At 41.7% G+C, this 11,631-nt stretch overlaps 1 protein-coding gene and 1 pseudogene across 1 annotated transcript; one reads left to right on the top strand and one right to left on the bottom strand.

Annotated features, from left to right (window-relative positions):
- The first annotated feature begins 206 nt into the window (after positions 1 to 206).
- Positions 207 to 7,158, top strand: LOC100727164 (cytochrome P450 2A13-like). The gene is made up of 9 exons (XM_003462014.4): positions 207 to 433; positions 718 to 880; positions 1,946 to 2,095; positions 2,345 to 2,505; positions 3,699 to 3,875; positions 4,812 to 4,953; positions 5,370 to 5,557; positions 6,044 to 6,185; positions 6,711 to 7,158. The coding sequence occupies exons 1-9, from the start codon at positions 254 to 256 to the stop codon at positions 6,890 to 6,892; spliced, it is 1,485 nt and encodes a 494-aa protein (XP_003462062.3). The 5' UTR covers positions 207 to 253; the 3' UTR covers positions 6,893 to 7,158.
- LOC100717981 (putative protein FAM10A5) lies at positions 7,038 to 11,267 on the bottom strand (annotated as a pseudogene).
- Between the last annotated feature and the right edge of the window lie 364 nt (positions 11,268 to 11,631).

The raw sequence follows: 11,631 nt of genomic DNA, 5'->3' as shown, positions 1-11,631 counted from the left end.
TTCAGTTCTCAGATTGTTCCTCTTCCAGAGCTGACAATGCACTGTAAAGACACCATTTGTGAATCTGCTCAAATGTCCCACCCCCACCAAACTGCAGGTGGCAAAATCTAGGCTGAATGCATGTTAGGCGTGTCTTGGGGAGGTGAATGAAACAATTAAATAAACAAGAACAAAGGCCACGATTCCATCTCAGGGAGTATAAATGAAAAAACATCTCAGTCATCACCATCTGACTGTGAATCTCACGGCAAATATGCTGGCCTCAGGGATGCTTCTGGTGACTCTGCTAACATGCCTGGGTTTAATGGCCTTAATGTCTGTCTGGAAACAGAGGAAGCTCCAAGGGAAGCTGCCTCCTGGACCCACCCCTGTGCCCCTCATTGGGAACTACCTGCAGTTGGACACAAAGAAGATGTACAGCTGCCTCATGAAGGTATCTTTGAAAGGCCAGGGGATGCGTGGAATGTGACAGCCATTGGACCGTATGTATTTTGACTGGGACTTGGAGAAAGGGTACTCATCAAAATAAGCCAGCCTTAGGAGGGGGGAATTTTGAGGGTTAAGCAACTAAATACTAGCCAGGAAAAAAAATGTATCTTGGGGTGTTCGATGCCTTGACTGTCAGAGGCTGGGAGAGACGTATTATAGGATCCAGTTCTGCATACTTGTCCTATTCAGAGAATAACTGATCTAATCATTCTCACTCATTCCCACCAGATGAGCAAGCTCTATGGCCCAGTGTTCACCATCTATCTGGGACTTCGCCGGGTGGTGGTGCTGTGTGGATATGATGCAATAAAGGAGGCTCTGGTGGACCAGGCTGAGGACTTTAGTGGGAGAGGCGAACATGTCACCTTCAACAGGCTCTTCCAAGGCTATGGTGAGGGGGACATCAAGAGGGAAAAAGTGGCCCAATAGATTTGGTGTGCTTAGTTTCCCCTGCCTTCTCAGCTGACCCACCTGTGCACACAGTGTTGTGCACATATTTTTCTGGCGGCCTTCTCCACATGTTATTTCTCCTTGTGTCATTCTCCAACTTGTTTGTTGTTGTTGTTGTTGTTGTTTATCGGTATTAGGGATCCAACTCACCACTGCCTGCTTGCAAGGCAGGTGCTTATGCCGCTGAGCTAAATCCCCAGCCCCCATCTCCAACTTGTTTTAACCTTCTCTGTCTTAATCTCTCCCCTGTCTCTCTGTCCCTGTCTCCCTGTTCTCTCTCAGCACACGTTGTCTCTTTCTCTGGATCTATCCATTTCTCTTTTTTATCTTTTCTTTTTTATCGGTACTGGGGATGGAATGCATGACTACACACTTGCAAGTTAGGCACTTACGCCACTGAGCTAAATCCCCAGCCCCAATATATTCATTTCTTAGAATGTCTTCTGATTTTTATAATGGAATCCTGTTTCTCTAATTGTGTCTGACATCTTTTTTCCTTTAGCTTTTGTGTTTTCTCATGATTGTTTCTGTCTTCCTCTCCCACTTCTTCCACTGCTGGAATCTTATACCATGTCTGCTTCAATGTTGTGTTGCTTTTAGGGCAACACTTTCTCATTTCAGAAGGTTTCTGTTTCTCATTTGCTGTTTTCTGTCTTATCCAGCTCAGTTTATGATTTTTCACAATTTTGTATCAACCTACAAGTACAAAAATAACCTCACTCTGCTGCTTCTGTCCCTCTCTCCCTTTGCTCTTTATTTCTTCCATCCAATGAAACATCTCCTAGTCACTGTTTCTCTACACCAACTTTGCCTCTCCATGCCTTCCTTTGGATTATCTTCTTCCAAAAAATATCTTTCTTTCCATATATGTCTGATTCTGGCTCTGGGTTTGTACTTGATCTGTATTCATCCCAGTTCTTTCCTATTAGGAATCCCCTTCATGAGTGGTTTGTGGCCTTCCCAGTCTTTCTCTGACCTCTTCTTAACTTTCCAATCACCTCCACAGGCGTGACATTCAGCAACGGGGAGAGGTCCAAGCAACTTCGACGTTTCTCCATTTCTACACTGAGAGACTTTGGTGTGGGCAAACGTGGCATTGAGGAGAGAATCAAGGAAGAAGCAGAATACCTCCTCCAGGCCATTCAGGGCACACGTGGTAAGCAGGGACCCTAATGTGCTTGGAAAGGAGAAGGAAACACCTGACAAGAAGGACCTGTGTGGTGTGCAGTGGGATGGTGACATACCTGGGAGAAGACTCCTGGTTTTGCAGACCTGAGGTCCAATGATAACTATGTATATTTGGTTCAATGCTGCAGCACCTCCTCAAATGGTCAGCCTGGCATCACTCCATCCAATTGGCTCGCTCCCAATTCCTGACTCTTCCTGATTCTACACCATTCTGCAGGTGCCTTCATCGATCCCACCTACTACCTGAGCAAATCGGTCTCCAATGTCATGAATTCCATTGTCTTTGGAGATCGCTTTGACTATGAGGACGAAGAGTTCCTTTCACTGCTACAAATGACAATGGGAATTAAGAGATTTTTAGCCTCACCTGTGGGACAGGTAACATTCCAGCCTTGCCTTACACCTGCAATCTACTTGTCAATAACACCCAGAGGGCAACAGATGTCCCAAGCATCCACCCTCTTGCAAAGTCCTCTCCAGGCCAGCCCCACTGTTGGACTACTCACAAGTTGCACCACGCTCGGACAGAGGCCTACTACCCATCTGTATGGATTCCTGGATATCTCAACAGAGCATTCCCAAACGACCTGGAAGGGTGATATTTATCCTCCTCTCAGCTCTCACCTGAGCAGGTGGTCACATCGAACTTACCTATATCTTGAGCAGATGTTCCCTATTTAGTCCTTCTGAATATTTTAACAGCTGAATAAGTGACCGCTTCAGTTATTTCTGAATACCAGAAATTTGATGCTACAAATTTCAGGTTACCAAAATAATTTGAGTTCTATACACCTATAACAAACCAGCCCACTAGTATATCTAGACAAATGTCTGATACTCATCACACTTAACTACACAAAGGACTGCACAGGTACCAGAGCCAAGATAACTAATCATGTAAGTATTTGGCCATGTTCCTGCCTCTAGCACTTAATCTTTGCTCTCCAACCAGCTCACTCACTCACCTTATGCAGGCGCCCCTACACAGTCCAATGGAATATCTAAAAACCAGAATAGATATCCCCTATTTGAGCACCTAAATTACAGGCCCATAATGCCTGCATACCAGAAAATCAGCACCCAATTTAAATAAAAGAGTCCTACTAGATAACTGACTACAACTTAGCCAGTCTTAAGGCCTGAACACCTAAGTAAGTGATCCACAGTTACAATCCCACCTGAATTCCTCAAGACCTGGATTTCTCCATTCCCAAACTATTAAAATTTCTGAACCTGTGTGCCTCAAACCATCTCACTTTAACTTTTTTTTTGTCTTTTTCTTTTTTATCAGTACCAGGGATCGAACTCACAACTGCCTGCTTGCAAGCCAGGCGCTTATGCCGCTGAGCTAAATCCCCAGCCCGTCACTTAACTTTTTGCACAATGATCCCCACAACTTAACCCACATGTAAAATTTCATATCCCCCCCACACTGGGCCTAAGCTAAATATGTAAATATTGTATAGGTTCCTGCCCCAAAACATTTCCTTGCCCTGAGACAGTTCCCATTCCCACTGGCTCCTGACAACTGATGGCTGTCTCTTTGTTGTATTCTTTTTTTCCACTTCCAGCTCTATGAGATATTTTATTCAGTGATGAAGCACTTGCCAGGACCACAGCAAGAAGCCTTTAAGAACATGCAGGGATTGGAGAACTTTATGATCAAGAAGGTGGAGCAGAACCAGCGCACATTGGATCCCAATGCACCACGAAACCTCATTGACTCCTTTCTCATTCGCATGCAGGAGGTACATGCAACAGTCAGGGTGGAAAGGTTCAAAGCTGGGCAGAGGGCAAATCAAGGTAGTGAGGAAGGAAGAACTGAAGGACATTCAAATTGGTTCCCCATCATAATAAATCTCTCAATCTCAATCATAATCGAACTTTGTGTCTCATCTCCTGAGCCCTTATTCAATGCAGAAGTGCAAGAAAATCATAACAGCAACCATGTCTACAAGAGTACCAGGTGCCAGGCAGTGCTTTATAAAAGTTCCATGATATTTACCTATTAATAATCATACAGTTCTTGAGCAATGTTATTTTACTGCACCATTTTACACATGCGTAAACTGCAGCCAAGAGTGTAAGTAGCTCTCCTGAAACCACAGCAAAAAGTGGTAGACTCTAGCTCTGACTGTAAGCTGGTGTTTTTTGTTACTCTGCCCTAAATTTTGCTGCCTTGATTATTAGATAAACCTGTGTGGACAGGTGTCCTGGCTTTACTACATGATCTTGAAAGGGAATCACAGCCATCTGGATATCAGTCTTCATCCTGTCAGGAAAGGGAAATTTTTTCAAAGGATCTAAACTATGGAATCTGAACTTCAAAGAATCAATGTAGGGAAATCTTCCATATGAATATTCAGGATATTTTGGGAAAGAATAGGACACTCCCATCCAAAATTTTGTACCGTGTTCTCAGAATATTTGACCTTAAATCACTTGAGATATGTCTTCTTGACATTTCTGACCCTCCTTTACTATAAGTGTCCCAACCATTGAAAAAGCTGATGATTTAAGAACAGATAGCCACGTGGGAAAAGAACATGCCAAGAGTATTTTGGGCAGAACAGGTAGCCTGGATAAAGGCTTGGAAACTTAGATAAATATGTCCAAGGAAAAACTCCAGAAGGTTCTCAAGGGTATAATAAATGGTCTCAGACTGATGATCTCTCTTGCTGCAGGAGAAGAAGAACCCCAACACAGAATTCCACATGAAGAACCTGGTGATGACCATACTGAGCCTATTCTTTGCAGGCACAGAGACTATCAGCTCAACTCTGCGTTTTGGCTTCCTGCTGTTCATGAAGTACCCAGAAGTAGAGGGTACGACCAAGGGAATATGGAGGTGTGGGACACAGATTCTCCAAACTCACCTGAGCTTGCAGTAGCTATTTCACCTCTCCAGATTCTGGGTCCTCTTACACACCCTGATGTGCAAAGATGGGCAACTATCAAATTACTGAGATTGTAGAAATGATTTGTAAAGTCTCCTCTGCTGAGACCACTTTGTGCCAAGTTCCCTCTACCAAGGGCTACCCTGAATATTTTTCTCTTCTGTTTCCTCTAAAATTCTTGCACAAACATAGTAAATAGTGTTGGTCAGGTAATAAGATGGACATCTGTTGTGAAAGTCCTACATGCACACATAGATATTTGTCATATATATAGTTCTATATATTTGAACTGTTGTCCTGATGTGATACCCCTGGATGCCAAAATATATTCCATTCCTCCTGCAGCCAAGGTCCATGAGGAGATTGACCGAGTGATTGGAAAGAACCGACAACCCCAGTTCGAGGACCGGATGAAGATGCCCTATATGGAGGCAGTGATACATGAGATCCAAAGATTTGCAAACTTTGCCCCCATGGGTATATCTCGCAGGATCACGAAAAACACCACATTTCAGGACTTCTTTCTTCCCAAGGTGCTGCCTTGCCAACTCTAGAGGAATATCCAATCATTCGCTGGAATATCAATACCCCATCTCCATTAGAAGATTTCCAGCTCACACCCACTTCTGTGATCAAAGGACTCTTTAACTACTATGCCCCTTTAACCTTTCCACAAATAATTTCCCAATTTCTGTGTCTTCTCCAGCCTTAGAACCTCAGGGACTTAGCTTCAATATCCCCAAGGTCCCTATACAAGTATATGGGAGCCTCCAAATTCTCCCAAACTCCTTCCTTGACAGTCATTAACTATGTACTCCTCAATCATCAGAAATGAGAAACCTGTTTCATTTAAACATCTTTTCTCAAGGAATATGAACGCATAAAATTATTCTCTCAGAAAACACCAACTGCATTTATCCTAAAACTTCTCCTAGGTCACTCTAATTCACCCTCCTAACACCTTTATGCTTTTTCCTATCTCAGCCCTGCTTATCAATATTCTTTCTCTTCCCTGACAGGGCACTGAAGTGTTCCCTATGCTGGGTTCTGTGCTGACAGATTATAATTTCTTCTCCAACCCAGAAGATTTCAACCCTCAGCATTTTCTGGATGAGAAGGGCCAGTTTAAAAAGAATGATGGTTTTATACCCTTTTCCCTTGGTAAGAGAACAGTGTTTGCTTCCAGGCCATCACTAAAAGCAAGAGGAGCAGCTTATTACTGGTTTCCTCTATCAGGTGCAGCCTAGCATGCTTATCCACTTGGGAAGATTTCCTGGAATAGACCTCTCAACTAACCAAATATGGGCCCCAAACCCCATCACCAAATATCTGTATGCAATCAAGGGAAGATATTATCAATCCCCTTTCAGAGATTTTTCTAAGGACACACAACCCATTCTTCAGGCTTGTGACAGGAGATGCTAGCACTGTAGCCACATTGAGAGTCTATTTGTGAAGAATGGGCATCTGAACTTGCATTTGCTACAATCTGGCATGGATCAGTCATACCACTGCACCTAATGTGCAAGGCAAACAGGTTCAGAAACGATTAAAGCCTTCCCCTAAGATCTCTCACTCCAAAGTGTTTGAAACACCTCCCCGGGAGGACATAGCATGGTGGTGTTACAGAGCAAGGTATAAATGAATGCTCATTTCATCTGTATCTCTCCCTCCTTTGCTCTTCAGGAAAGAGGAACTGTTTTGGGGAAGGCCTGGCTAGAATGGAGCTCTTTCTCTTCTTTACCATCATCATGCAGAATTTCCGGCTCAAGTCCCCACAAGCACCTGAAGATATCTATGTGCCCCCAAAACCTGTAGGTTTTACCAGGGTTGTGCCGTATTTCACCATGAGCTTCCTGCCCCGCTGATCCAGGAGTGAGCCAGGGATGGGCAAGTTCGTGGGGCAAGGGGAAAAGGGAGGGACAAGGGATGGACCTAGTAGTTGGGGTGTGGCCAAGGCAACTGACTAATATTACATGGAAATGAAGGGCCAAGAGGGATAGGGCAAGGAGATCAGGCTTCTTGCTTTGCCAAAGGTAGAGCCTTCCAACTGGAATGAAAAGAAAACCATACATTGTGCTATGTATAATGACAAAAATAATTATGATAATAAATAACAGCTATTATTCATTGAGCAGTATTCTGTGTTTACAATGTGACAAAATCAGCTCATGATGTCCTCTTGTATTGTCCACAAACACATCCAAGGAGAAACAGTGTTTATGTCACTTTTACTGCTGAAACCACTGAGAGTTACAAAGTTTAATTCAGTCGCTCAGGCACCCAAACAACGGGGGTGTATATCAAATTACTGAACACATATCTGTGCACAGACCCCTTAGGGAACAGTTTGGAAAGCCACCCCAAAGATCTCTGCCCAGGAGACCTTGCAGAGCCCTGGCAGGCAATTACTCTGGTGTCACCCCTCACTTACTCACATTCTTGCCCCTTCCCACACTGCTCGCACACAAGAGCACCATATTCTGTGCTCCACACCAAGTAAGGCCACTGTGCTTGATTCAGAGACAGGCTGGAATGCATGAATTGTGCTTCTTAATGATGTGTGCAAGAGAGAAAAAACCATTTTCACACAAGGCCAGGAGAATTTTGGACCAACATAGAGCTATGAGAATTATGTGTTCATATATACAGTAGTACACACAAGTGTGTGATTGCATATGCTCCTTTGGAAAGGTCTAGATACCTTTGCTGCCATAGCATTCTCTCTTCTTTTTAATTTTAAAGGGAAAAACAATAAAATGATAAAATTTAAAAACAAGATAGGAGGAAGATAGTAACAGTTAATACATTATGTATTGTATTTTCAAAGTAATTGCTCATATTACAAGGTATAGGCATGAAAAACTAATCCAAATAATATAAATACAAATCTGTCCGTTCAGTAAACTGATAGAAATTAGTACTCTATCTTTTTCCCCCTAGTGGAAATAATATGAAACATTTATTTGGTATTTTGGACAAGAACAGAATTAAATAACCCAACTCCACTGTAGCTTAGAAAAGGTCATCCTTCTGCACATGGTAAAATTCAAAGGCAAACTGCACAGGCTACATAATGCATAAAACATTGTGTAAAACTGCTGTTGCCCTGCTGGTGCCAGTCCCTGCCCAGATCATAGTCTAACACTGGTGTTCCCAATAGTGATACTGAAAGAAATCATTTTAAAAAAAGAAAGAAAAGCAAAACCTTTAAAAAGCCACATCAAAATGCCTTTAGTAACCATATATCCAACTCAAACTTTATATTCTTAAATGATATTTGATTCCCACCAAAAAGAAAAACAGAACTTTATTTCACTCAGATTAGAGCATCTTCATACTTAAGCATCTTCCTTGCCCAGTAATTCAAAGAAAAAATCTGAAATTATTAATAAAGAAAAAATAGGAGTTAACAGATCCTTTAAACTTGTTTTAGTGTTTAAATAGTATTTAAGGTTTGTAATTCCTAGTAGGAAAAGTTTATCTGAATGAATACTCTAATAACAAACCATTGTAAAGCACTTCAGCTCCATTTTGTGCAGAGGGGAAGGATTATCTTAGAAGCACCCCACCTCCCTTGATGAGTACGTCAGAGGTATACTGTTTTGTATTATTGTGACACCCATTAAGTGATCTAGGTTGCTTTTCTTTTAGGAAGGGCTATGTCAGAGGAGAATTATGCTTGACCTCCGAATTGGGCTGACAGTTTACTGATAAGATTCATAACCTTTGGATTACAGTGGTATTTTAACATACTTACAGTATTCTGAGCCACATGTGTAATAACTCAGACCCTGGAATAAAATCCAAGGAAGCAAGAAATTAAATTTGGGTAGCAAAAGCTTTATTTAAACCAGTCCTGGCAGCACAGTCTCTCCCGGATCGAACCAAAGACTGTGTGCCCCAAGACCGGGAAAAGGAGTTTTTAAAAGTAAGGAAAAAGGGGGGAGAACAAAAGAAACCCACAAGGCCATTAAACTTGTTGACCCACATCTGGAAACTGTATTGCTGTCCACTTAGCTCTGACAACCTCGGGAGTTTCTGGCGTTTTTCTAGTTACTCCCATCCTGCAGACTTAACATTATCTTGGAATGGCACATCTGCAGTAATATTTGGAGAAGAAAGTGGAGAGTAAATTATCCAGGACAGCTCATTTTCACTAGTAGGTGCAAAGGGGTCCATAGTTACAAGAAAATGAAACTTAAGTTTTACAAAGACTTGATATCTAACCCTTTTGATACATACAGAACAAAAGGAGAACATTGATTGGGGTTTGAGCCATAACATTTTCCCTGTAATTTCTTTGAAGCTAAGCAGTTCTTAAAAACGGAGTAGGCTCATTTTATGACAGACCATCACCGGGTTGAGAAGAGGTCACCAGAAACCCAAAATCTTTATGGCCTAGCCTAGATAGATAGGTGAGGGAAGTGGAGAGTCAATAAGGCATGCTACAGAACAGGAAAACGTGGATATGTTTTTCTTTCTTTCTGGGGAGGGGGATCAAGGTCAGGTAAAGGGTTATGCTAATAAGCAAATCTCCATGCACACAAGCAAGTTACTTCAAACAAGTGTAAATTAGAGGGCCATCTTAGATTTCTTTAGCTCTTTAGCAGAGAATAGACGCGCCTAACAGTGATTAACAACCCTTGTTAGCTTGTATTAGCACCACTTCTGTTGTTTGTAGAGGGAAACTCTGGTTAACATATCAGTTAGGTGAGATTTTTGTAATTCTTTACAGAGGAGAGCATTGCTTAACATATCAATTAGGTTACTCAGAGGGAAAAAGGAAAAAAAAACACATTTGGTAAGCCGTGTTACAGGTTTGCTATAATACACAAATAATGAAGCTATTTTCTTAGAGTACAACACATCCTGGAAGGCCACCATAACATCTGGATCCTGCATGGTGCAAGGATCTCTGGATCACTATGAATCTCACTGAGCCCAGGCATTCCTGCCATGCCTGCTCCCATTCCAGGTATCCCTCCTGGGAAATTACCAGGCATTTCGCCAGGAAAGCATTGGAAAAGAGCCTTTCTAAGCTCCTGATTGTCACTGGCTTTTTCCTCCCTCTGGGCCTTGCCATGTTCTTCTCCAGCCTTATTAACCCTTTCTATTCTTTCTTTGATCTCTCATTCTTCATGTCTTCACTCATACCTTCTCCAATATTCAGCAATTTTCTGGTCCCTTGGCTGAACTTCTTTTAGCATTGCACTTGCATCCTCATCATAATCCAGTTTACAAGCAAGGGCAAGGTCATGGGCTGCTTCTTCCCAATGGCCCAGAGTCTGTGTTCTTTCCCTTGCCACTTGTACAGTTGGGTTGAATCAGGTTTTATTTCTATCACAATCTCGAATGGCAGCATTTGTCTTCTGTATTCTGATGAGGACACTGGCTCATTTGGCACACAGAATAGCCAAGCGAGGATTCAGCTTGATGGCATCTGTGAGCAAGTCAATGGCTTTCTGTAGTTCTCCATCTCTTTCCTTTTAAACAGTTTCTTACCATTTCAGAATATCTATTGTATATTTAGGATCTTGTTTACTCTTATCTCACAATACAGAGACAATATTATGTTTACACATGCAAGTCTGATTTACTTCACTTATGAGTAGGGTCTCAAGTTGGATGCACTTATTTATACAAACCTCAAGTTTATCCTTTATTATAGCTGTGTAGTACCACTGTGTAAAAATACTGCATCTTTTTTATCCATTCCTTAGTTGATGCACAGTTTGCTTGTTTTCAACTGAGTTAATTATCACAAATTGGGTAGCTATAAACATGGATGTACAGATATAACTATAGCATTTTCTTATCGGTACCAGGGATTGAACTCACGACTGCCTGCTTGCACGGCAGGTGCTTATGCCACTGAACTAAATCTCCAGCCCCTATAGTATGATTTTTGTGTGTGTTTTGCTTCTTAGAAAATACCCATAAGGGCAATAGCTGGGTTGCATGGGACCTTTAATCCTAGTTTTTTCAGAAATCTCCACATTGATTTCCACAGTGGATGTACCAGTCTACACTTCCACTAATAGTAGAGAAGGGCACCTTTTTCTCCACATCCCCTCCAGTATTTGTTATTGGTTGATTTCTTGATGTGGCCATTCTTTCTGGAGTGAGATAGAATCCCAATGGTTTTTTTAATTTGTATCTCTCCAACAACCAGTGATGTTGAATATTTTTCATATATTTATTTACCATTTGTATTTCTTCGTGTGAGAAGTGATTATTCATCTCAGATTCCCATTTTCAGATTGAGTCTTTGAATTTGGGGTGTCTGATTTTTTTTAATTCTTTATGTGCTCTAGGTAGAAGTCCTTTGTCTAGGGGACAGTTGGATACAATTTTTTTTCCCACTTTCAGTGTTGTCTTTTCTCTCCATTGGTGATTTCTTTTGATGTGTAAAAGCTTTTTAATAAGATGAGATCTTGGTTGTTGATTCTTTAAAGTACATCTCCTGCAGTTTGGGTTTTGTTCTGATTTCTACCTATACCTATGCCTTCAAGATTGCTTACTATGTGATAACCATGATTCCCCATTATGTGGCCGTGAAGCCTTATAAAATTTTCACTCATTAATTGGAAGGGCTTTATTCTGG

This window comes from Cavia porcellus, unplaced genomic scaffold (genome assembly GCF_034190915.1).
Source record: "Cavia porcellus strain 051 isolate PalLab524CR breed Dunkin Hartley unplaced genomic scaffold, mCavPor4.1 scaffold_7, whole genome shotgun sequence".
NCBI lineage: Eukaryota > Metazoa > Chordata > Mammalia > Rodentia > Caviidae > Cavia > Cavia porcellus.
Note: the sequence above shows the minus strand (reverse complement) of the source record. Positions and strands in the feature narration are given on the sequence as shown.

Excerpts from the sequence above, each read along its gene's own strand:
- LOC100727164 (XM_003462014.4), top strand. The coding sequence starts at position 254 with ATGCTGGCCTCAGGGATGCTTCTGGTGACTCTGCTAACATGCCTGGGT. Across the intron at positions 2,096-2,344 it reads GGCCATTCAGGGCACACGTG|GTGCCTTCATCGATCCCACC; the intron begins GTAAGCAGGGAC and ends ACCATTCTGCAG. Across the intron at positions 4,954-5,369 it reads GAAGTACCCAGAAGTAGAGG|CCAAGGTCCATGAGGAGATT; the intron begins GTACGACCAAGG and ends TTCCTCCTGCAG.